This window comes from Lutjanus erythropterus, chromosome 15 (genome assembly GCF_056507025.1).
Source record: "Lutjanus erythropterus isolate fLutEry1 chromosome 15, fLutEry1.hap2, whole genome shotgun sequence".
Taxonomy (NCBI): Eukaryota; Metazoa; Chordata; class Actinopteri; order Lutjaniformes; family Lutjanidae; genus Lutjanus; species Lutjanus erythropterus.
Window position 1 is genome coordinate 25,385,309 of NC_139331.1, and position 27,631 is coordinate 25,412,939.

At 41.4% G+C, this 27,631-nt stretch overlaps 1 protein-coding gene across 2 annotated transcripts in view; it reads left to right on the top strand.

Annotated features, from left to right (window-relative positions):
• Window positions 1-25,863, top strand: part of eva1aa (eva-1 homolog A, regulator of programmed cell death a) — a 105,653-nt gene extending 79,790 nt beyond the window's left edge. For both annotated transcript variants that reach the window (XM_084737234.1, XM_084737235.1), the window contains 3 exons: window positions 17,920-18,054; window positions 22,724-22,927; window positions 24,652-25,863. In XM_084737234.1, coding sequence (XP_084593360.1) covers window positions 17,920-18,054; window positions 22,724-22,927; window positions 24,652-25,031 — 719 coding nt within the window. In that variant the 3' untranslated portion in view covers window positions 25,032-25,863. The remainder of the gene's footprint in view (window positions 1-17,919; window positions 18,055-22,723; window positions 22,928-24,651) is intronic.
• The last annotated feature ends 1,768 nt before the right edge of the window (window positions 25,864-27,631 follow it).

Here is a 27,631-nt window from a genome sequence, read left to right on the forward strand (position 1 = left end):
CAGGAAAAGAATTAGTTAAAAAGTGGTGTGTTTTACAGCTGAATCTGAAATCAAAGGTTTCTAGCAGCTATATGCAAAATGAATCAAGATCAGACCTGGGCTGGCAATGAAGTTCATTGGGGAAGAGAGGTAGAAATAGAGGAGAGGACATGAGTAGAGAGGGCAAGGAAACGTGAGAGAAGAAAGAACAAGAGGTAGAGGGAAGAAAGGTTGGAAAAAGGAAACTGAGACAACCCCTGACAGAAACCTGGAGCACTTTTGGAAAAAATATAAGTTATTAACGTTTATGTTTTATTATGAACATACAATTTAATTTTCCATTAAAGAATCGGACAATAAAACTGCAATCGTGCATCTTTTCAGCTAACCGGTGGGAGGAGTTGAAAGCTCTTACATGGCTTTAAGTGGTTCAGCGGCTGCTTTTTTGTTCACTTGAGTTTCTTTCTGTGTGAAAAGAAACCGAAACAAGGAGGAAACACATCAAGTTCACTAACTCATTCACTGATTCTGACCAGAGCAAACAAACTCTAGATCTGGAAACACCCTTAATTTCCATGTTGGAAAGCTTACAAAGGTCTCAGTGATCCGGTGGAGAGCAAACTGGGCAGTCCTAGAGTGCTTTGAGTGCCCCGGCAGCTGTAAACTGTGTGTAAATCCTCCTCATGGGTGCTGAGTTTGAGAGGTGGGCAAACAGTGTTTTATGTGCGTTTGCCCTCCGCTGCAGCCTCGTCTCCCTCGTGCTCGTACAGGATATTACACCCTAATTGAGACTTGATGGCTTGATAGATAGTTCGTAATGCTGTAACCCTGTTAGCTCAGTTTCATTATCTAATCAGGGCCGTGTGGTTACAGACTGCAGGACCTCTGATGTCCTCCAGGCACTGCAGCCACGGCAGCAGGTGTTTGTTTTAAAGACCGCTGTAAAAGTGTCTTTGGCGGCCTCTGTGCCTATCACTCCTCCGTCTGTCTGCTTCTCTCATGCCCTTAACCCCGAGGACATGCATCTGCATCTGTTGCGTCTCAAGCTGTTTTAAGACCACGTCTAAGCTGACAGGGGCAGAAGAAGAAGAGGACGGGACGCGGCAGGACAAACTGATAGCTGCAGCTGAACCCAGATAGTCTTGGGATGGGAATACATCCACATGGGAGACTTGAGTTTCCAAATCTAGTTATATCATCATCCCTGCGCCCCATGAGTGCACTGCCGTTTATTTTGAGTGTGTGCACAATTGCAAGAAGTGTGTGTGTGTGTGTGTGTGTGTGTGTGTGTGTGTGTGTGTGTGTGTGTGTGTGTGTGTGTGTGTGTGTGTGTGTGTGCATTAGCGCTTCTGTATGCCAAAAAACTCAAGCCGTAAGGAGAGAAAGGAAAGGAAATCTTCATGCAGGTTCTTCTTCTCTGTTTTCCTCTCTCATCACCCTTCCTCTTCTCTCTTGATCACAACCAGCTGTTCTCAGTGTAGCCGGTGATAGCACCCGCCTGCTAATGTCTATTTTGGGACGTGGTTCTAATAATAGCTCATGGTAGAATAATGTCAAAAGTCTGTTCATATAGGGCACATTCAGTCCAGTGTAGGGCTGGACATTAAACCTCAGTGCTGTTTGGATGGCAAGTTTTATTCATTTAAGTTAATTGAACCTAAAATGTGTAGTATTTATTTTTGGAACATGTCAGAATTTATAAACATGAGTTCAACTAACTTCGACTTAAAATGAAAATGAGTTGATTGAATGTACTGTACAGAGTTCTGCTTAAATCATTATACTTAGTTTCTAAAGAAACATGATCAGCTAGCATAATTTGAGAGTTAAAACTCTCTCTGTTTTGTTTTTAAGTTTTAAGAAAGCATATTTGATGAAAACTTGCTGTGTGGCTCTATTAAACTTCAAGATAAGTCTTTGTTGCTTGTTTTCACAACAATGAAAACACTGTGACCACCGTGACGAAGGTTAGTATTGAATTCGGTCCCTATCCCCTTACACTTAAAATTTAATAAATTCACTGGGAGCCGTTTCACATGTTGTCTTCGTGCCAACGCTGGAACAAAGAAGCTCCAACAGGAGCAGCTGCAGCTAAATTTGTTCATCAGTATGACTGAAGAGTTGCTGGTTCAACTTTAAGCTTCCATGAGGAGTTTTTAACTGGTTATGAAACAGCCTTAATTTATTACTGATGCCTCTATATGACCTGTGTAAGTCTGCAAGAAGGCTATTTCTATTTAGTTGTTCTTAATGTCTGTCATCGGGTTGAATTCTCCTTGAAATCAGATGAAACTGTGTTAACACTTTTCCAGGCAGTTTTACAGTGTGTCGTATGTTTTTATCATAATTTATGGTTATTACTATGGAAACACTACCGTTTTAAAACATAATCGTTCCTTTTAGTAGCTTTAATAGCATAAGGGAGAAATTTGCAATAAATTTGCTGTAATAAATCATAAAATGATCATGATATGTCATCAGAGATTAAGGTAACAACGCCACAGCTGCTAACTTTACATCGACAGACAACTGACAGTCATAAACAGCTGAGCAGCTCTCAGTGCAGGACTCGCTCCGGTTTGTCATTGTCAGTTTGTGATGATGTGTGTTCCTGCAGCCCGCCTGAGCTTCCTACACTCTGGGGTAGAGATGGCGGGGGGGAAACAACTCACTTTAACCATAGACACTGTATTAAATACAGCTTCAGCCTATTTAATATTACTGCTGTACTCATTTTTGCATGAGTGTATCTGACTAGAAAAGTTTATTTGTTATGGATCATTATAAAATTGCCTCAACTTTTCTTTTCAAATTCATTCAATATCAGCTAATTTTAAGACAGCCCAGGCACTAGCTTTTTTTTTAAAGTTAAAACAGGTTATTTTTACAGTGAATGTTTTCATATTTGTACTAAAAAATCATCAGTTGTTGGAACTGTTGGCTTAAGAAAATGTCAAACAATACCTGGCTTGAGTGCAGCACCGTAACAGCAGACTAAACAAAAGGTGTACGATAACATGCGTGTGAGTGTGTGCCGTGTGTGTTTGTGGTGATAAGACCGATGACGGACTCAGGCTGACCCAGACCTAACCGTCATTATCTCTGTCCAGGCCTGACCGCTAATACGGCCCAGCGCACTGTCAACACATGGAGAAAAAAAATGCCTCGCTTTTTATATATATATATATATATATATATTTATATACACATCTGAACACGCCAACAACCCACAGACAGCTTAGGTTTTCTTCAGTTATTCCTCCGTTGAAGAGGCAGAAGACTATCCTGGTTGTAATTCACTCTCACTCAGGGTTCGTCTAATTACCTGACAATGACAGGGCGCTGGAGCACCTATGATAGACGAGCGTTATGTGAGGCAGGTGGTAGCGTTTAACCAAAATGATAAAGAGGGAGTGATGGAGTGTGACGGCCTGCATCAAATCATAGAGCACATAATGACACACAGACGCTAAAAGATCATCTGCTGCGTCATTTTGTTATGGTTATATCCTCGGTCATTTAGTGCGATGGCTTGTAATCTAATCTAGTCCTGACTGGTGTTTACTGAAGCGCCAGTGTGTTATGTAGAGGGTCTTAAACGCCGCATGTGACTCTGAGGTCAGGCTCTTTCAGCATCTCCGCTATCCTTAAACTCTGAGGTCACACCTACGTTACAATGCCACAAACATACCTTTGTCTTTGTCTTTGTCTCCACGTCTCTGAGTTAACTTCTGTAATGCAGTTAGCTTTATCACAGAGGCCCATTCAGCAGGTTAGGTGACCTCGCTGAAACCTCATGAGGTTTCCCGCTGTTTTCAAATTGAGTGAAGTAAAGCTGCTCTTACTGACTATCTCATCCACTCACTGCTCTGCACGCAACCCTGAAAACATGAATTCTTGTTTAATGTTCATCCTACGATGTTAAAAACTTTAGGTTAGGGCTAAGCAATATATCGATATTTATCGTATCGTGATACAAGACAAGATATCCTGATAAATATCACTACATCATGATATGCCATTAGTGTTGTGTAGTGATGTAACTTTCTGAACTTACCAGACTGTTCTAGCTCTGCTAATATTTGTCTTTAAACACTTATCCGGGATTTACACCAGGCGTGTCTGCACCGTGGAACGGCTGCGCCGCGGCACGCGGAGAAATAGATCCCATTCTAGTCAATGCTGTAATTTACGCCAGAAGCGCAGCGGCGCGTCTCAGCAGCGTCCCAGAAGCGGCTCGGTGCTCTGCTCTGCGGAGAATACGCAGCGAGTCTATTTTCGACGGATGGTGTGTCAGTTGATACAGAACTGGTCGAAAGGGCAGGAAGTCAGGCACGGAAAACAGGGGAGAATCCGGTTGATTTTCAAAATAAAAGACCCCGTGCAGACTCGCGATCATAAAGACAGACAGAAAATAAACAATTTAACTACGTAGCCTGCTTATCCATGGTAGAAGCACAAAGAGTAAGGAAAGAGGACTTAATCAACAAAATCAGAGCAAGTAAACATAATCAGACGGGCAAAATGCTCCACTGCTGAAACGCTTCTGAAACAGTCGCGTGCATGACGGAGCAAAACTGCGGCGCAGGCGCATCTGGTGTAAATCCCGGGTTAGTCATCATGTTGCATGATGCATTCTGGGTATCGAGACTGTCAGAGAGACTGTCAGTTTATGATTTAATCAGGCCAACACTTCACATACCAGAGATCTGAATGAACCTTGCTCCACCTCATTGTCACTTTAGGGATCTATCAGTCGCCAATGATCGAAAATCTAATCTCGAGCCTTTTGATGTATTCAACCGTGCAAGAATGTCGACAGTCAACATTCGTCTTAACCGTTGTAACCATCACACATTAACACAGGTGACTGCACTAAAAAGATAAATAGAAACCTGATGGCACAGACACCTGAGCAGTGGACTAGCTGCATCCCAGCTTTTTGGTCATACATCTTTGCTATTATTAAACAAGTTTGGATCAAGAAAAGTTCATAATTATAATTAAATTAAACATGTTTAATATTACTGGATGGTAGGTGCTCTCTCCAGCGCCGAACAGGAATCAGCAAATCACGCAGTAACTTTGGTAACAAACAAAAGAAATACCGTCACACGCTTGCTAGACGGTGAATTAACAGTGTCATGAGTCTGTGTTTAATTCGGCCTGTGTCTGATCCAGCAACCAGTGTATATTTTAGTGAGAAATCGTAATTTTTTAAACCAGTTTTCCTTTGATTCACACTAAAATAGTGCAGCTAGACAAGGGAGGCTGCTAGAGCTGAGGAGGACAAATCCAAAAAGTAAAGTTTGTACAGAAATACAGCTTATTTTAGTGGATTATATTGATGCCAGATTGACAAGCAGGTTGTCAACATACAACGCCTTTTATCTTGTGTTTTTTAGAGTCATGTGCTTTTCGTACATGAAAGAAATTGTTAATATGTTATATTTCTTAAAGGGAGTTTGCGGTGATATTTTCCCTGGAGAGTGCCGGGAGCTTTTTTAAACTTAAATATATTTTTTAGGATTTTGTCACCACTGCAGAAAAAAATATAATCCTGCCCGGTCGCCTGGCACTAATCTTTTAACTGCAACGAGGCACTCATGCCCATTGTTATATTGAGAGGTTTGGTTAAGCAAAACCTGTGCTACCATTATTAGATATTCATCGTTTATCTTTCGCCAAAGCGTGAGTCATTCCTCAGGCCCCAGTAGACGTTATTGTTGCCAAGTGTTGATTTTATGAACAGCCATGTACGACCAGTTGTTGCCTCCTGCTAAAGATAGCGCCATTGTTTAGATCTGCCGTGACATATGTTGGGACATGCTTGGTGAATGTTGCTGCCCTTATTTCTGTCATGATTGCGTCTAGACAAATCCCACCACTATCTGTTCTCTGTCTGTTCCATGTCAGCGACAACAAATGACGACCTCTGTCTTGACTGTTTTCACAAGTCATTTGACGACCTCAGCAGCTCTCGGGGGCCCAATCAAAACTCAGCATCCCATGACCTCATAACTGTGATATGAAGGAGTGAGTTTAGGCGGGCGGCATGGTTTGATGATTCAGCGTTGGTCACATCCTTGTTGACCCAGTGGAACATCAGATAGTGATGAGGCTGCGCTGACATCGACAGCGACCCGCCTCTCCCACGACCGGTCAATAAAGACGTGGAAATACAAACATTAGAGTGATCTGAGGGCAGCTCCAGTCCAGCAGAGACGCAGGTCATGTTTAGATATGGACAGGCAGTGGACTTCCAGAATTTATGTGACAGTAATAGGCCCTTTAGATAAAGCAGTTAGTTTAACTGGTCAAGACTTATCATTTTTACTGATTTTCACAGAATAATACCAAGCTATTTTATCGATTAATCTATTAATTTTTTATTCTATAAAATGTCAAACAATTGTGAGAAATGTTCATCATGATTTCCCAGAGCTCAAAGTTACGTCTTTAAATTCCAGAAACAGTCCAGAACCCAAAGACTCTTCATTTACTGTCAAAAGTGACAAAGAAAAGCAGCAAATCCTCACATTTAAGAAGCTGGAACTAGAAAATGTTTGACATTTTTACTTGAAAAGTCGACTAATCACGGCAGCTTTAGTTTGCAGATAAAAGATCTTCATAATAAACCAGCGATCAAACTAGGATCCCTGTAAGTTACAGTCAATCAAAATGGCCAAACCTATTTCTTTCCTTGTTGTTCCAACTTTCAAAAAAATGTGACAAAAGTTAAAATATTATTGCTGGGGACAATTTACAACCCTTTCAAGGACCCCTGTTGGTCCCTGGACCTCAGTTTGAAAACAGCTTAGTACAAACACAGCTCAGAATTTTTTCTGATAATAGATAGTTAAGAAAAAAAGGGGAGAAACACAAATAGGCTGCTGATAATGCACCACAGTCCTTCAAATTCACTTCAAGAAATGGTTAAATTGCAGAGAGCTTACACTGCAGACTGAATCTTAAATGTATTTTGGATCACATCTTATGTCTGGGCATTTGTGTATAAATCCAGCTCGAGTGAAATAAACAAATGAACGCACCACACACTGCAAAGCTCCAGTGTCCAGTTATTTAATGCACCAAAGCAGTGACATTTTAAGCAGCGCTGCTCTTCATCAGACTACAGAGACACTGCATGACGCCGTCTTATATACACATGAGTCACCCGATGAAGGGCTGTCAGCACCCAGAACTATAACCATTGCTATGACTATAACTATAAAAATATCGTTTTAAAAATTGTTCTAACTCAAGTGGATGACAGAGTGCAGGCTGTATCTTTATAGGTGAACAATATTTAGAACAATAATTCATAGGTAGAATGATAATTATATTTAAAGTTTTTGGTGTGGACAGTTCGTGTGAACGGAGGGTTCAAAAATACATGTTTATCTATAGATACACATACACATGACGTGCATGCATATATAAATAAATACGCACATACATAGTATTGCACATGGCCCTTAGTTCATAGTTAAGTATCTGATATGTAAGTGTGAGGTAACAATCAATAAATATCCCCAAAAAAGCACTAGAAAAAATTTATTTTTGAGCACACATATGATGACATCATGCATTGTCACTTGAGTCTGATGAAGAGTAGTGTTGCTTGAAATGTCACTACTTCGGTGCATAGATAAGTAGACGCTGGAGGCCTGCAGTGTGCAAGACATTTAAGAGTTTATTTCAGTATTTGCTGACTTTCAGTTCAGCACCTGCCCTTCTTTGTTCTGGATGTGCGTGCACACTCCTATTTGTATCATCTGCCAGATGCATTTTTATAAGATAGCCTCAGTATTCAGTCTGTTAACAGTAGAACCACAAAAACACAAACTGACATTATCAGTGACATTACAGGCCAATCAACATGCAAAGAGATGCTCAGAGATGATTCACTGATGATAAAATAAGCACGTCATCAGGGAGTGAGTATTACGCTCAGCACCTCTTCTTTCAAAGTGGGACAGAGGTTGTGGATATTACCACAGTTGAAGACATCAGTGGGATTGTGTGTGTGTTTGTGTGTGTCTGTGTGGGGTCTGGTCTGATTGTTATGACCCCACACTGTCAGCAGAGCATCTATTCCTGTCTATGTTAATGACACCAACTGTGTGTGTGTGTGTGTGTGTGCACGTGTGCGGTGTGTGAGCAGTGTTTAAATAGTCAAAACAGCTGGGATTTTGGAGTATAACTGATGGCTGCGGTGAAGTGAGAGTGATTACGTTCAGAGCTCATGCTGTGGCATGTGTGTGTGAATATGTGTGTGTGTGTGTGTGCATACATTTGCATTTGTGGATGTCTCACAGCAGAGGGATGTGTGTTATCCATTAAAGTAAATGGGGGGAAAATTCTGCAGCTGAATGTAGGGCAGGGGGCTCACCGTGAGGCAGGATGGGGGGTTGAGCTGTTCCACTCGCTCCATCCTGGAATGTACTCCCACCCCTCACTAACACTGTGTCACCATCCAGCTATGTTTGCTCTGCATGCACGTCATGCAGTAGAATATACCTGCACTGTACTGCAGAATACAAGTCTCTTTAGCTCACAGATCTTGTCACAAGATGCTTTTTGCCAGCGAAGGGCTTTTCTAGCCTGCATGATACACGCTGACTGGATGACTTGAGGCCGCTGATTTGATACAGCGTTCGTGCATCTGAGCCAAAAGACAAAGCTGAACTTTTCCTGGATCTCCAGGATTTGAGGCTTGGTTCTCATAAAGGTTTGCTGAGCTGTGCCTGCTTCTCATTCATACAGATACAAACAACCACTGTAGTGAACGTCCTTGCATAGCCAGTTTTCCACCAGTGGCCTCAGATTAGCTCCAGAACCGCCTTTGGTGTGGATTAAGAGCTTTGCTAAAGGACACATTGATGGCAGTTAGCCTACTGGTTATTCCCATTTTTGTCATTTTCACTTCTTGTTTCCCATTTCCCCCCTAAATTTTGTGTAAGTGTAAGTAATTTAAGACACCTGTTCTATAAATTTGAACACTTTATGTTCATTTATGTGTATGTGCATTATATTGTTAAACACTTTGTCCTAAAAAGTGAGGACTTGCAAATTTAGTGGACATACTTTCTTCTTTAACCCTTTGCCACAGAGTGATGCAGTGTCCATAAATCCACTTAGAAAACGGAGACAAAATATGCTCCTTATAACTCCAGAACTTGCCTGAAAATCATCAGTGATCCAGTGATAGTTTTCTGGACATCCATTGATAAATTGCAAAAAGGAACTGCTAATAGCTAACTTTTAATTTGGCAAAATATAAACAAATTTTTGTATTTTATGTCGTTTTTTGTGTTCTACTACTATGGGTCAAAAAAAGCAACTGGCAGGCAGCGTTAGTGAGATAGTCAGACAGCTAATTTGTCAGTTAAAGAAGTACGAAACCTTTTTTTGATCTGTTCCCGTTTTCCCGTTGTTAATACAACCTCAACAGTTCCTGTATCCATTCCAAAACTCCCTGAAGCATTTCAGTGAACAAAACCCTCTCATTGTGACTTGGCGATTGGGATCGGCGACAAAAAAAAACATGATCAGGGCATCCCTACTTTCCACTGTTCCAACAATCACCACTGTGGTTTGGACGAAATAAATCCTTAATTCACAGAGTTGGATGTGAAAATATTCTGGCTGTTTTCCCTCTCACTCGTTCTTCGGCTCAGTGGATGTGTACTGCGCCGCTGAATTAGGGCCTGTCCCTAAGCAGCGGCTCTCGCTCGTTCTTCGGAGGCAGACCATTAAACTAGCAAAATAAAATAACCAAAATCACCTCCCAAAAAAACAACCGCCAGTGGACTCAAAGTCAAAGGCACTCAGTCAACCCTAATCCAAGCCGTCATGTTTTTATGGCTGCGCTGTTCAATGAAAAAGACAATTCTCTTGTGCTTCATTATGTACAATGAATGTAAATGAATGGCTCTGCTGAAGGTGGGAATTAAATGTAAAACTTACGGCCTGTTTTGGGAAATTGTCGACAGCCGTGTAAATCAGACGTAGTTTACAGTTAATGGGCTAAAACCTTCAAAACCACCGGTATGCTCCTTTAAGGCTCCTTTAAGGTGACCACAGTCCCAGCGTAGGCTATGTTGTAACTCTAGTCGACACACACACTCTCACAGCAGAACCTAATAAAGTGGTAGAGTAGGTCGGATTGCCCACGCTAACATAAAAATGGAGCAGAACCAGGAAAAGGCCTCAGCTCAGACCACCGCACCGCTCCCTTGATAGAGTTCACATTACCAGACCTTAAACCTGGTCTACTTTGTATACACAAGACGAGAATGAGCGTGTTAATCATGTCCTGTGACACACGCGTTCTCAGCCATGCAGGCGCACACGCATTTGGATTTATAGACACGCGTTTTCACTGTGGGGTCGAGGTTGGGCGTTTATTTTGGGGGAATACACATCAACCTGACAATAATGCCTTCGTCTGGTTCAGGTCAGGGACAGTTTTATCTCTCTAAGCCACTAACACACACTTACACTGTGTCATCCTCATTTAAAGGTATAGTTTGGATTATTTAAAGTACTTACTGATAGTCACTGTATTGCCTGCAGTAGATGCACTGCACTATTGATAAGTACCACAAACAACCCCACCTCGAGTAATCCAAACTATCCCTTTAAACAATTCACAGTTTTGTCCGTACAATAAATAGACGTTCCATCTCATGCATGTCAAAAATGCACGGACGTTCACACATAGACACACACACACTCGAGCGTAACCAGCTGCTGTCAGATGGATGCCGTTAGAGTGTTACGCTGGGGGATGGAGAGGGGAAAAAAAAAAAGGAGAAGGGAGGCAGAGGAGGAATGCAATCTCAACACCTTCAGCTCCTGCCCTATTCACCTTGCATGTTGTTCTGCAGGAATTCCATTAGTTAAGTGAAAAATGGTGGTGTGTGTGTGTGTGTGTGTGTGTGTGTGTGTGTGTGTGTGTGTGTGTGTGTGTGTGTGTGCGTGGGCGGATGGGCTCGTGAGCGTGAGCAGGCAGATGTCTGCATGCCTCTCTGTGTGGTGTCTGAGGGGAGAAGCAGGAGAAAGAGCTGAAAAAGAATAAAAAGCATTTTGTGAGTTTAAGTGTTTCTGTAAACACTGATTTGAGTTTTTGAGGCTTTGTGTGTATTAGACAGCACTTTAATGTTGTAGATGAAGTAGGCACCGACTGTGTGCTGATTGAAACCAGACGCTTTTGCTCAGACTTCTTGCACATATGCACACAAATACCAGCACATTGTTTCAATGCACCCTTTTTTCTCTAAAATGCTTGTTGCCTCTTTAAGGGAAAAAAATACTACCACAACGTGTTATGCATTTTGTTATCTAAGCTCTCAAGTTATCCACTCCACAAGTGATTTAACATTCGTGCGATTTTTCAATTTGGAACAAAACTCTCCATATCTTCGTATCGCTGCAAATGAATCCCATCTCCTGTCAGAAGTGTGTGTTGTCGAGTTTCTCACACTCTCTTCCAGTTTTTCAGCAGTTGTATGAATTTGTAGTAGAGTACATCTCATCCAGACCTGCGGCACGTTGCTCAAATTCTTGACTTTTCCCAGTGAGCATTTCTCTGTGGAAAAAGATGTTCACTAGCGGAAGATGTTCAAATGGTTTTTCGATGACTATTTAAAGTCACTGAACTTTCCCAATCGGTCATATCTCACCAGGATTTGCAATAGTGACATTTTCCAACCTTTACAGTCTGCAAATAATGACCTATCATCATCATCATCATCCCCAGTTGACAGCCCCCGCACAAGACTTAAACCCCAGTCTCTTGGATGAAAGTCCTGTGTTTAACCATTCATCCACCACATCTTCCTGCCCAAACTGACTTGTTGTCGCTGTTGAATTCCTGACATTAAGGCAGCACCTTATATATTAAATTTACAGTAATTTATAAGTGTCTGTCTTAGGGACAAAATCTCTGAGAGCTGAAGCAGGCCGAGCATTAAAAAAATGCCCTCAGACAATCTCCGAAATATTCAGTCCCCAGCAGCCCCCCATGTACGCTCATAAAAGCCAAAGTCTGTTCAAATTATTGGCCCAGGTCTGATCTCATCTCAGATTTAGCGTGGTTTAATATTTCATTATATCCCCTCTGGCTTACGGGGCTTTGTCCCAACTGTGTTCTGCACCGGTCAGCACATGGCTCACAAACAGACACGTACGCACATGCACGCACACACGCTCTGGCCTGCAGAGCCCAGTGAAAACAAAGCCGGGCTCTGCCAGTGTAAACACGGGCCATTGTTAGGGGCACTCTTTCCCGCCTCGTATCTTCGCTCCCTGTGGCGATCCACCGCTCCGAGAGGTACAGCGCTGGCATGGGTCCCACCCTATTTAGTGGAGTTATATTAAGAATCGCGAGGACTCGTTTGCCATGCGTTCATGTGACCACGCCATTATAATACAGCAGTCTGCAGAGTGTGATTTATGTCCTCGGTTTCTCTCCCTCGCACTCCTCTTTCTCTCTCTAACTGGTTCGGTTTTTACTGCTTGGCTCTGTACGTGTGGTTTGTGGCCGCTTGCTTTGGGAGGTTTTAGCTTTTTGACAATTATTTTTAGACAAGCAGCTATACTTTTGCAGCTTTCGCCAGCAAAGTGAGCCCATAGAAAAAACATAACATGAGAAATGTCTGTTTGGAAGAAAGATGTTAAACAAGTGTGTCGGACTGTGTGTTTATGTATATATGCCAGGTAATGGTGTGGCTGTGAGAGTACATACGCCTTTGTATGCATAGGTGTATCTCAAATATATGTTCCTTAAAGGGATAGTTTGGATTATTTGATGTGGGGTTGTATGAGGTACTTATCAGCGTAGTGCCAGCGTTAGATGGACAATGAAACTTTTGTTCAACTTTAGCTGGTTGAAACTCAGGTGAAGCTACTTGTACTTGTGTAAATCCCTCTGCAAGGCACTTGAACCTTGTCTGAAAGTCAGCAGCAACAGTTGCAAAACTCCCAACTCTCAACGTTTCATGCGACAGCAAATTGTAACGCTGATAATGTATCAGATGATGACATAACATTTCACATTTCAAACATTTCAGCTGATTTTTATGGATTGATTTCAACGTGACAATGGCTTATAATCAAAACTACCAAAGTTACACAACAGATGGTCTTTTTGATGTTTTCAAAAGAAAATTATCAAGACAAACATGAGTAGGGCAAAGTTTGTGTACATTCAACAGTTGGCTAAGGTTCCTGTTAGCTTAAATTATGATTTAGTGGGAAGTTTTGATGAGAATGAAAGCTGTTGCAGTAATACAATACAATAATATGTCAAGCTAACTTGATATTTCAAATTAAAATGATCATTATCTAGCACATGATATAGCAGGAAAAAAAAATCTATATTAGTTTAAGTGCTAGCTATATTTAGAATATTTCCACCACTTAACTTTGCCATCAAACATCCTGTTCTGGTGAAAATCTGCCATTATGTAAGCCAAATGTCGCTTTCTCCTGACCAACCAAACTCCACCGGTAAAGTCTGCAATTTTACCTCATAGAATACAGGAGATGCGGGTCTACCAATGCCTTGCGTAGGTAGTTTTTTTGTATTATTGTGTGACTTTGGTGAACCTAAACTAACCTTGTAAAACACCAAATTCACACCACAACACAAACAGACTAACAGATCAAGGCATTTGTAGACCAGTAACTCCCATGTTCTGTGAGGTAAAATGACTGATTTTGCCTCTGGACTTTGGTTGGGTTGGAGAGACTGACATTTGGCTTATGTAACACCAGTTTCCTGACAGAAATGGGTGTCTGATGGCAATGTAAGGAAAGAAAACACTGTAAATATATTTGTTTTGTTAACTGACCCTGTCCACAGCAGTACATTACTTAGCTTCCGTGCTGGTGCTTCTCTCCCTTTCTCCAAACTGGAGGCGTGTCAGCCGCCATCTAGTGTGGCTAATACACTGACTATCAATAAGTCTGTCATACAAACCCGCTTCAAATAGTCCAACCTATCCCTTTAATTGTGTTAAAATGCGTGTGAGACAGTGTGTGTGTGTGTCACATCGTGGCGTCTCTCAGCTGTGACCCTTGGCCACATGTGCAGCCAATTAGGGCCAATCAGAAGGCTGTAATCAGGGCGTGGCGTGGGGATGGTGGCAGCGTGGCAGTGGGGGAGTTTTAAGACCCATGATTAGTGTGTCAGACTGATGAGGACTGACAGGGGGAGCTGCCAGGCTGAGTCCTATTTCTTCATTTCACCTCCACATGTGGAGAGCTCTGTTTATTTAGTTTGTGCCAACCAGACCTGCATAAAGTGAGGTTTCAAATTCTTGGTTTTTTTAACCCATTTAGGCGACAGATTGGTGCGGTTTGCCACATGAGATGATGCAATTACAGAAAGGTATTTAAATGTAAGAGTATATGTTTCTACAACTGGTAACCTTCCTGACACCGTATGAATTCTAAGGTGAAGCTGTCGGAGCAGATTTAAAGAAAGACCAGTAATCATTTACTACTTCTATTAGTCTGGCATCAGCCTCCTGCCCTTTTTGCTCATGGCAAGAAGAAAAGCCAAAAGAGCTCTTTGAAGTCTGCCGCTAAACGGGCTTTGCTGATTGGCTGCAGAAAGATAGCATCAGAAACTTCTCCTCTCACATGTGCAGTTGACAGAACATAATATGGTATGCACGGCAAAATAAATTAGAGTAGCGCTAGTGTGTGACTTTGCAGTGCTCGTTCTTCGTCTTTGTTCTTTTCCATGTTTTTCAAATGGAAACTCCCACTCAGCCGTTAGCAAATAAGCAGTGACATCGCTTACTGTAGGTCACAGCACTGATGTCCTCCCTCCACCTCCACCTCCACCTCCACCCAGGTGGTTTAAATGCAGCAACATCATCATGAAGAAACCTATGTCAGGTCATGTGGGAAAATATCTTAGGAAAGCAGTATTTTGAGGCTAAAACATACTTACTTTGACCAAAATCTGAACACAAAAGGAATTCTACTGGGGAGTTAAAGACTGACATAAAAACCTTAAAAAAAACAAAATGGTTCTGCCTTTTATTCGGTCACTGTTCTCTCTAGCTGTACTAAAGACCACGTAGTAAGTTATGAACTCAGTGTTTGAGGGAACACAATGCTCAACTTTGAGCCCAGTTAAGCCATCAGAGAGTATAGTTGCACTATATTATCAGGCTGTAATTATTACGTGTGTGAGTGAAAAAGTTACAATAAAATCCAACATGTTTTATTCATTGTGCCTCTGTAATCTTCTGCTGTCAAATACTGAAATCTCAGAAACAGAGCAGGTGTTTCTGGCACAACTTCTAAGGTGCGTGGAAGAGAGAAAAAAGATGTTAAAACTTACTGTAACAGCCTGTAGAACAGCTTCATTGTTAGTTAGAACAATGTGTTTTGGCTCGTGGCCTTCATCAAGGTCATGACAAAACATGTTACAAATAACCTTTAAATAGATAAATAAATAAAAGACAATCGGTGATATATTTCCGTACACATCAGTCAATAAGGCACCTCTGAAGATGGGTATATTATCATGTGTCTTCAGGCCAATCATTCGTCCCTGACTGGCAGACAATAAAGCAAGTGTTGTTGTTGAGTTTAGCCTCTTTAAATACTCGAATCCCAGCAGTATAGAAAATGATCTTTACGGTTTTAATTGGTTGAATACAAAATACGAATTGAGACTGACAGAAAAGGCGACGTGGAACAATACGTGTCAATCATGTGTCAGTGCTGATGTAAAACCTCCTGCACCACGGTTGGTCTTAGCTAACTTTAAAAGATTTATTTGCTGCTGCCAATTTTGCAGTCTCAGATCTCCCGTTGCTTTCTCATCTGTTTTATTTTCCTGGCCGGACATTATCCAAGAGCGGCCTTAAGTCCCAGCTGTAGCACGGCTCTTGTCTCCGCTCACCTCCTCTCCTCCTGGGTCGGCCCGCTGCGGTGCGTCCAGCTGATCTGAGTGCATGTGTGAAAGATGTCGACTGCGTTTGTCGATTGTCTCAGGGTCTGCAAGCAGGACTTGTTGCTGAACATGAACATGAACATTTTGTTATTTTAGTGTTCAAAAACAGCGTGAGTTGTAGAGTACTAAAAGCAAGTTGAAGCTTAAGTGCAGGTGCACCGCTTCGATCTAGTCCCCATTTTTACATATATACTACCCAAAGATGGCTGTTGTTATTTGTGTGCCATGTCGTGTGTGTGCACTACGTGCCGTGGCCACAGGGTCCCTCCAGCGCTGTACAGTGAACGTTAGTAGTTAAATGTTCCTGCTCAGTCTTTTCATCATTGCTTACAATTGGAAAACTCTCGTAATGTGTCCAGGGCCTAAGTGGAGGGAAGCTTTGTGGGGTCTGCTCTGCTCCTTCCTGCACTTTGATTGACTCTTGGACCACGGCCAAGATCCGTCTCTGGAAATTTGATCAGCGTGTTTATTCATCAGCCTTTAAACAAACGGTCCATTTTTTTACCCTAAATCACATGTCGCAGTTTCACTATTAGTGCTCCTCATGTCAGCAAAACGCAGGCAGCTGATGATTCGTCACCGCCTGTTTGTTTGTCCGGTGTGATGAAAATGCAACTCTGGCAGACAGACAGACAGACAGACAGACAGAAAGCTGGACGGACAGTCATCTGCTGAGCTGTAGATCACCGCTGATCTGACAGAGCAGACAAACACGGTGACCGGAGCGTGGCCCGGCCTCCAAAACCACATGTGAGCGGGCAGGAATGTATAGCCCACTGCAGTGTGGGTTTGTGTCTGGGGGGGAAAGAGAGCAGACTCCCTGACTCACAGGCTCACAGGACACTGCGAGGTGGGGGGATGTGAAGGTCTGAGGAGGAGGGGGCGGCATAACTTCTGGGAATCAGAGTGCAAGTTCAGGAGGAGTGTGTGAATCATGCCGTTTACTACCACTCCTTACTCTCCCACCACTTAAATATTTTTACTCTCATTCAAGCTTAAATTAAATGTTTGAGAGATTAACTCATAATCCGATCTAAAGAATCTAGACTGTGCAGAAGTGCTCTGACAAATTAAAAGGTAATTAATGAGATATTTAATATTCCTATGAAAAAAAAAGAAAAAGAGATATGAAAAACCTAACAAATATAAACAACCATCAGCATCACTTCGTTTTCTTAAATTAATGCACCAGAGGAGGCTTGCAAGCTTCACATGTGCTGCAGACAGTGCTGGTCCTCTTTTCCCATCATGCATTGCTGAGAATTTAGGTTTATGTTCCAAAATGCTTTTTTGCAAGAGTTTGTAATGTGTCTGTTCAGAACATATCGGATTATGTTGATAATTGTATTACATACAATACAATTACACATAATAATACAGTTCCTCTACTCATACTGGGCTCTGAGTCGGCGGAGACCAAATACGGAGACCGAATACTGTCCATTTGTTAGATGGACAGAAACAGAGCTCTAAATAAATGCTTGCTATATGAAGTTAAAGGTGATAATGTGTCACAATATCAGATTTTCACTCACGATTATCGTGGGCCAAATAATTCACGATGGCGATATCTATATGAAATTATCACGATAAAATGCTGTTAGTCAAATTCATCTTAACTTTGTTTATTGTGTGTTTTGTCACGCGTCGGATTAGAGTGTGTTTTCATTTTTAAATACCACAGTTATCGTCAGTACCACTCTATCCTTACACCCTCATTTACACCTTGTTTTTGGCCAAAATATCAGTTTTGAACGTTTTAACAATGTTTTAGTTTTCTTAGTTTCTTTTTCTATCAGCAGATAATGTTTCCTGATCGAATGGAAATTGAAATAAATGCTATTCATCTCCATTTCAAATTAGACATCATTATCTAATTATCCTCATTTTATCTTTCTTTTATTTCCTCCTGCCCAAACTCCCCTCCTTTGCTCCTTCTCTCCTTCTCTTTGAAGTCCCAAAGAAGTTGCTGCAGGAGCAGGGACACAGACCGCCGGTGTTCGCCCCTCCACCCAGCGCCCATGACCCCAACATAGTGGGAGACAGCCCTCCGGAGGGGAGCTCAGTGAAAAGCCCCGACGCTGTTCCAGGTGAGGATCCAAGCTTTTTTCTTTACTCTCTCACACACACACACACACACGGACATACACTCGCAGCCTCCCGTGGAGAGCAGTTAACACTAAACAGTCCCGAGGCCTCCCAGGCTTCAAGAGAAACAGTAACTCAGGGCATCATGTATGTATATTTAAAGTCAACTGTTTCCATATGTATCCACGCAGAGGCATCGGTTTGGACCATTTATGATCATTGGTCTTAAAAATATACCGCTTTCCAAGAGCCAGTGATTGCTCTTATATGTGACCACAGTCTAAATCGGTCTGTTATATATGGTCAAACTCCCATAGAGAGAAAGAGGGAGAAGACAATGAAATGAAAGAGCGAAAAAGCGGAGACGCCAGCAAGGAAGGAAACTTAAACAAAGCTTTATTCATGAGGGACGGTGGCCTGCGTCCAGCACACTAAGTACTCCCTCTGCTCAGCTACCGGCACTGTACTAATTAGGAGGATAGACGAATGAATGAGGAGTTAAGAGAGGGAGCGGACAGGAGGCTGACAGTTCCTCACGCATGAATGGCTTCACTTCCTCGCACCGGCTCCAAACAGCTCGTCCAGAAAAACCTGTTTCCATCTCCGATGCTCTGATAGGGGATGAAACACATGAAGGCGGAACGAGAAACATTTTACTGTAAATGTCCTGATCTCCACGGTTCATATGCCTCATTTCTCTTTGTTTATTTTCAGCTGGACAAAAAAGGGTTTGATCTTTATGTTTCACCATCAACATATCGGTTTACTAAACAGCTGGGTCACCATTTTCACCACATACCGTGTTTCTTAAAGGAATAGTTTATGCAGCGTCATATCTGTGCATCTAGGGGAAAAATGAAAGGAGGGAGTTTTTTTTTTATTTTGCATGTCAAGAAAGAAGCCAAGCATTTCAAGAAAGGAGTCACAATGTTATTTCAGTCTTATTTTCAACATTTTGACTTTATGCTTGACAATTCAACATTATTCTCAAAATGCACAACAAAAAATATCTTTGTCTTCTCATTTTTTCCCCTTATGCCCGACCCTAATACACTTTTCACCAAGAAACAAGAAACAGGGAAAAGAAAAAAACTATCCTTGCTCTGTCAGATGGACAAAATCTGGGGGATATTTGTGGATTTTTTTCTTGGACGGGCACGATGACTTCTTGGAGACTCCATGAGGTTGCCAGGCAACCACCAGAGGAAAAAAAAGTCCAACACATAACTGCCTGTAAAACCACAACTTATCGTTTTTAAACTTCAGTTTTTGTAAGTATTATTATAAACAAGATATAGCATGTTAGTTAGGATGTTGCCAGTCTACGGAGCCAGACTAGCTCTTTCACTGTTTTCAATCTTTATGCTAAGCTAAGCTAACCTGCTTGCTCGCTCCAGCTTCATATTCATCATACAGATATAAGAGTGCTATCTATCCTCTCATTCAGTTCTCAGCAAGGAAGCAAAAAAAACCTTCTGTCCAAAATGAACAAACAAACTTTTCTGCGCCCTTTACTTTCTTAAAGTCTTAAATTTCTCCTATCTTTTCACTTCATATGTCTCTGTGTATGAAATTATGGGCTTTCGACAACAGTACAAAACAGCTATGTGATTCTTACAATGAGTTAATTATTCAAGTTATAGCTTTTATGGCAGTGTCATTGTTTTTTAAAGGTTAAACATATTAAATATGACCTACAGACTGAATGGAGTGAGGAAACACCATCAGCAAGAACACAGCAGTGAATCAGAGAAATAAAGATAAAATGCATTATTTTTTCATTGTTTTACTGATGTTACATTCAAACATGCCCACACCTCTGCACGACACCAGATTTGGTCTCAGTCTGCTCTGCCTGTGTGTAAAACTCTCTCTGCAGATCTCACGCACAGAGAGCAGAGAAAAGAGACAGACAGTGAGATATAAGCATCGGTCGCTATGTTTTTATACAATTCTGACCTTAAAACCTGCATGCTGTTATTGGCTGGATGCTAAACACCACTGCTGAATAGGCCAAGGTCCAGAAACATCACAAATGTAGCAAAACATGGTAAATAAGAAAATACCACCACTTGTAGTGGGTCATAAGTGATGATTTATGATGCCTTTAACGTGGAAACTTTCTAGTTGCCCCAAATTATTAACTGTTTAATTTGCTTGGCTTACCTGTATCTTTAATAACTCAGGGATCTTGTCTAGAATTTTAAAATAAAACTTTGAGTTTACTTGATAATCTGACTTGACAGGATAAAATCATTTTGTAAAACCTGACCCGCCCGTTAGGAAGGTCAAACAAGTTTAAGTCGGAAACCACAAGATTCTGACTTTTTATTGTCTCTATCTTTGGTCCAAACTGCTTATTGCTCTGACGTTTGTGCGCTGCTGTTCCCAAAGATTTTTTGGCCATGATGGTGTTGTCTTTTTCCTGGAATCTTCTTTCAGTGTGGTCCTGTTTTTGTCCCTTTAGTAATGATTTATATACCCATCATAACTGCCCTGTTCCTCTTATTTCTATTCTAAACACACTTCTGTTGCTGATGCTGAAAACATAAAACAGTTTGTCCAACATGTCAGCACAGATGCAAGATCTATTATTGTTAAAATGCATAGTTGTGATATTAAAAAGAAAAATAAGTAATATTAGATTATTTATACTGATTTCACTTGAATTTATCATATTAAAAGTATTTAATCAAAATAGAAACTTATGTATTTTCATTGTTATTGGATTCAGTATTTTCCAGCCTTGAGAGTGTTTTCTGTTGATGATTGTTCTGCTTATTTTTAAGTGTGTAAAAAAAAGAGAGATTGCGGTCTGTTGGTTGAATGTGAGCTGATGTTTGCACCGCAGCAGTGGGTCCAGGTGGAAACATTTACCTCCTCAGTGAGCCGTTCCAGTCTAAACTGCATTTATCAGATAAAGAGAAGCCTGACACACCTTAGAGCCTCTGCAGTTAGTGGTCATCGGCGTGTGTGACAGCTCACCGGAGATACACTGACGAAGAATCATGCATGTAAATATGGCTGTGCACACATATGCATACAGAGTAAAGGCTGAGGTCACTGAACTGAATGCTCCTGTTTGTTTGGGCAGCCTTGTTTTTTCAGTGATGCATCGATTATTCATGGAGCTAAAGTTACAGTAGTGACACTAACCCACCTAAAACCAATTCTGGTTAACTAGAGGCTCAGAAAGTGAGTATGTAAGTAATCAAATCACTCTGTTCTCTGATCTCAACTCCCCGACTTTTGCATACACAACACAAGCCAGCATGTAAACACTGACAGAAGTTGTACTGTGATGAAAATCCAGAGGAGGAAACAGTTGTTCCCGTCTATAAATAGATCGCTTTCTGAGATTTTTCGAGTTTTGAAATGTTGCCAGAGTGCAGACTTTTCCCATGTGGTTCTCTGTTTCTTAACGACCTGAGTCAGAACGAATTTGACAGAAGCGGATGTTGTGTTATCATCTGAATCACACGACTTTCGGTGAACATGTGTGTGTCTTTATGTGTGATGCATCTTTTTACAGAAGCGTAACTCCTAAAAAATCGAAAACCACAGGAGGGACTGCAGATGATTCAGTGGTCTGAATGCTGTAGTCACAATTCCTCAGAGACAATACGCTCTTCTTTTACTGTAAATGACCCAAACAGTGCCGTCATAATCTGACTGTACATGTGGTAATGAACACACTCCCTGTGTATCATTGCATGTGGGGGTGATGAATTCAGATCTCAAGAGTGTATTCATGTTCTATTTATGAATGTGATATGCTTTTTTTTATTACACCAGCGAAGAAAAAACCTTCAGAAGACTGACTTTGCTGGAGACGATATGTTTCTTTCCAGAAATCATGTATCAAGAAAAGAGGGTCGTACAAACTCCCAGAAATCATGACCTGAAGTGCAGTTTCACATAGGAACTATTTTCTTTCTACCACGCAGAAGAAAGCGTGCATCTACTCATGCTTGTGACGTAAGTAAGTAAATTGATGGCGTCCTCCGTGGCTGAACTGTGCCCTCTCGTCCACGGGTCAGGGTTACTGCGGTTCTTTAAAACAGTGTTTCCCAGCCCTGGTCCTCAGGGACCACTGTCCTGCATGTTTTAGATGTTTCTCTGCTCCAACACACCTGATTCAAATGATCAGCTCGTCATGAAGCCTCTGCAGAAGCCTGATAATGAGCCGATCATTTGAATCAGGTGTGTTGGAGCAGAGAAACATCTAAAACATGCAGGACAGTGGTCCCTGAGGACCAGGGCTGGGAAACACTGCTTTAAAAAAGTCTCAAAAAGTCTAAAATCCAATAATCTTAATTTTAGGCCAGAATGTGACTTTAATACAATGTTGGCAAGTCTTAAAATTGGATTGGATTTTGAAGTTGACATTATTTTTGTTTATTAAGTTGCATTTACTTCAGTGTCCCTTTTAAAAGTTACACTGCAACAACTACAAAACAAAACAAATACAGACTCTGATTGTCCTTCATATCCTTTGCTGGTACAGATGAGAAGTAGGATATTTGCAAAAACATATGACAGAGTGATGATGAGAAAGGTATGTGTTGCCTGTGTTGGTCTGTTTTGTTTAATGAATTTTCCCCTTCTTCTTAGAATAAAGTCTGCTTTGTATTGTCAAACTGAACTTTCCTGCTCTGTTGTCTTTTGCAGATAGGAAGAAGATAAGGGAGACGAACCCCGACGAGGAGAAGTTTTCTGAAGCCGGAGGAGGAGGAGGAGGAGGAGCAGGAGGAGCAGGAGGTGGAGGACAAAGTCCACCTCGGCCCCCAGACATGAATCCCATCGTGAACTCCACCTCTAGCTCCAACATGGCCCTCATCAGCAACGCACTGGCGGCCTACACATACATATCAGGTAGGAGAACATCCACTACATCACACAAGCACACATCCAGTGTTATATTATTATTATTATTATTATTAGTGGAGAATAGACACAGATCTTAGGATTCATTCTCAGGGAGTGATGTAAGAGACATTTGAGTATTTGAACACATGGTTTCATATGTGGTGCGTGTGTGGCATGCTATCTTTCTGGAAATATCCCCCATTTCCTTTTTCCTGGGCCTGAAAGGTGGGTAAATGTGGGCCAGAGGAATACAGATGTTAGGCAGAGATAAACGGCTGCATACACGCACTCACAGAGACACACAGAGACACACACAGACACACACACACACACACACACACACACACACACACACACACACACACACACACACACACGCACACACACACACACATCAGTCACCTGCTTCAGCCAGCTGCTAGAACAGACGCTGCAATAGTTTGGGTGTTTGAATACTTCCTGTTTTACCAAGATCAACTCTGTGACTCAAATAAACAGTTTATACACAATGAAATGCAGTCACACAGTCAAATGAACACACAATCCATACACTAAGGTCAGCTGACTGAGCTCTGAACTTGTTAAAAAAGCTTATTTTCCATTTGTAAGCTGCCATAAAATTTTATGACCTGTACTTACAGAATGTTTTATTGAGTAATATTATGCCAATCAAAATAATGTATGACCTTTAAGTGTGAACTTTTTTAAAAGAAAAACTTATACTGGATGTGATTAAAACATATGTTACTAATATTTTGTAGTTCATTCCCCCTTTTCATTTGGAACTCAATTGTTTGAGGGTCTAATGGTGTTAAAATGAAAAGAAAGGTACTGAGCTGAGTTACAGTGTATGGGGCTGGATAATAGTGTGAAGACGTGGTGGTTACTGCAGTTGAATTTAATTAGAGCAACTAGCAACCTGAGAGCCGCAAGAGAATTTAAGGTTGAAGATGAGCAACACTACCACAATCTGGATGAGCTGTAAGGCTTAAAATCATTTGACCTCAGAGAACACAGAAGTTGCTGGGCCCGTTTTTGTTTGACTCTGGCATTTTAAAGGCATCGTTCGGATTAATCTAAGTCACACAATAACAAACTAACAGATAAAGGCAGCGGTAGGTCAACAACTCGCGTGTTTCACAATGTAAAATTACTGTTTTTGGCTATGGAGTCAGTTTGGTCTCAAGAGAGCAATATTTCCCTTTTATAATCGCAGTTTCCCATCAGAAAAGGCTGTTTGGCAGAATAATAAAGCTCAGAAAATATTCTAAATATAGCAAGCACTTCAACTGATACTGAATATTTTAGAGGGACATTTTTTAAGTGGCTAAAATATTGTCTATAGTAGTACATTGCTTAGCTTCCTACTCCAATACTCCTGCTGCTTCTCCAAACTGGGGTTGTCCGGACGGGTATCTGCTATAGGCAATACATTGACTATGGATAAGTAAGATGAGGAGAAGGAGAAGTAGAGTACTTGTCAGGGTTTAGCAGAATTTGTGAGACATTTTGGCCAAACCAAGGGACCGAGCTGGGGAAGTGGGTTAAGTAATATGAGCTGTAAGTCTGCAGCCAGTGTTCATTACAGTGAGTGAGCCATCAAGTGAAACAGTTTCTAACAGGCTCAACAGGTCAGAGGAAAACAAGAAATCCAACATGAGTCACAAGGATCTAATTAAATGTTTGACATGTTTTTAGTAAAACATCTTCTTCTCTCTCCTCCATGACAGACCACCCAGAGAGGGCGGCGCTCTTCTTCGTCTGCGGCGTGTGTCTGGGCCTCTTCCTCACACTCTTCGCCCTGGTGGTCCAGATCTCCTGTCGCACCGACTGCCAGCCCCGCCAGCGGCCTCCCGCCAAGAAACGAGCCCGCCCCGCCGACTCGTCCTCCGACTCCAGCGACTCGGACTCGGACTGGGACACCACCTCGGACCTGTCGGCGCGGCGGCACCGGCGGTTCGAGCGCACGCTTAACATGAACGTGTTCACGTCGGCGGAGGAGCTGGAGAGGGCGCAGAGGCTCGAGGAGAGGGAGAGGATCATCCGGGAGATCTGGATGAACGGGCAGCCGGACATCCCCGGGACACGGAGCCTCAACCGGTATTACTGAGGACTTTTTTTTAAAGTAGAAGACTTGAACAAAGTTTAGGACGCACTTGGGTTTGAAAGAGGCGAGAAACCCTTATGAAGCTTTATGAGCAAGCGCGCTGATGAGAACAGTGGAAGGTATTGCAGACTTGAGAGGAAAGTCCTTGCGTATTCCTCTGGGTATCATAAGCTTGTACCCCATTCAGTACTAGAATAAGCTCAGCTCTTTCTGCCGGAAACGAGGGGTGAAAGGCTACGCTGCCTCGCCCGTGACCTCAGCAGGCCTTTTTGAAGTGGGGATTTATGGGTTAGCTGAGACTACATGGTGACTGAAGGACCAAGGCCTCAGATGGCTCTGTTTTCATGCAGAACGTGAGGCAGCTGCAAAAAAGACTGTGACACTCGGAGCTTAATGCTCTGCGCCCTCCAGTATTCAAGTGTGGACTTTACAGAGGGGACAGCATGAAGCAGAAAGAAGTGTACTAAAGGACGATGTAAGACAATCTTTCCACAGTGAATAACCAAGCTGCCTTTTTTGAACTATAAAAACCAAAAGATATTTTTTTGGGAGGGAATTCATCTCAGCCCTTTATGAAATCTATTTTATAATATTTAATAGTTTATTGATGTTGTGTATTTTTGTTCTCAAGTATGGTTTATTATGAGATATTTTTATACTTGGCGAAGGTTGTCTGGCACCTCAGGGATGCAATCCTAGTGTTTCTGTGTTTGGTTGATGTATTTTGCTTCCTAAGAAGGGGATCAGCCCGTTTTAAACAGCTATGTCAGCATTTAAAGAAAAAAAGAGTTAGATATATCATATAAAAGAGCCTCAAAGAGGTTTAGTGATTTAACCTTATTTTTGATACAGTATGTTTAATTCACAGTGCAGTGCCTTTTTCTAGCTATTATTAAGTCACTGTTGTCAAGAGTGCAGCTGGTGTATTACTCAATAACTGGTCAAATGATTTATCAATCAGATGTTCTAAATTTATTTGATCATATATGTATTTTAGAGCCCGACCGATACTTGATTTTTGGGAACGATACCAGTACCGATGGAGTACAGTGGATATATATGGATCAAAAAGTTCGGGACACAATCTTTCCTATTCAAATGCTTTTTAAATCATTCACTTTTAGTAATCAAGTAGTTTATTTGGGGTCTTTTCGTACATGACAACGTTAACTTTATGCCTGCTTCCAACTGCCTACCTGAGGCCAATGCATACTGAAATAATGACGGAAAAATGAAAGCAATTTTCTCTAGCAACAACTTTGAAACAGTCAGTAAAACTAAGTAAAAAGCAAAACTCCCTTTATATTCATGTAATGTAAAACTTGAATTAAGAAAATGCATCAAATAGGCTACACGAAAAGCTGCCTATGGTGCTAAAAAAAGTTGTATTAAATCTGCATTATGTTCTGTTAAAAAAAGATTTCATACTGAGGCATATGGACAATATGGTAGCATTAGCATTCAGTACAAGGGAAACACACTACAACATTAAAGTTAGATATCCAGCTTGACTGAGGAAATACACTAGCCACCTCACTCATGGTGTAACGATAAACCACCACTAAAATGACAATTATCAACATAAACCACCATGAACATTTGCAGTAAACTCTCAGCTATGCATCATGGGAAATTATGCAAATGAGGGCCATTCGCCAGGGCCAGTCACAAGCCAGAATTCTACAAGCCCCACAGTGGTGGCGGGATGACATTACACAAGTTACATTACACAAACTAAACAAGCTTTCCAGCAAAATTTCTGCATGGATGTGCATCAGCTGGCAGAACATTCACCACCAAACTGAGGTTCAGTTTCAGCCTCATGTAAGACTATTAATAATCATAATAATAATCATCATCGTAGTAATGATGGTCGAAAAATGTCTCCCCGTATCGGTCGGAAAACATATCGGTCGGGTTCTGTCTGTTGCTTTGCTGCAGAGGAGCATGTGTAAAACCTGAATGTCTCTGTCATATGTTGCACTTGCTATCTCCCCAGATATACATGTATGTAACCAGAAAAGGACAATTTTGTACCAGAAACATTTTCTCTTTCAGGTCTCGTGTCAGCTGTGCCCCTATTTCAAAGATACCAGTGCTGTACCAGATGCTCGTGGCAGAGTAATTGCTGCTCATGAACCATCTGGAGAAGGAACCAGCGCTGAAACAAGGTTCACAGTGGCCGTGCAAACTTTTAAATCATGTTGCCAGTTTAATAAAAAATAAGCTATTGTCAATCCAGTTCTGTTTGCGCTGCCCTGGATACAAATGTAGAATTAATAATAGTTTTCAGATACAGCTTGGTATTTTCCTGACTGAGAGTTTAATTGAGAGTACACAGGACATATTAGGGTCATCCACATAAAGATTGCCACTCTATATAGTTTTTTTTAAATGTGTTTAAAATTTGAATGGGATTACAATGTGCCAATAGCTGGTAAAAGTGAGACCAAAATATGACTCCTGTGTTTGGAATAAACTGTGTTCAAAAATAACTTGTCCACTGTTTTATTTAATCTTGCATGTTTTCTTGGTTTGCTTTTTACGAAGAGAAAGACGAAGACGAAAATTCAAAGTGCTCTAATCTCAGAATGATATAATTC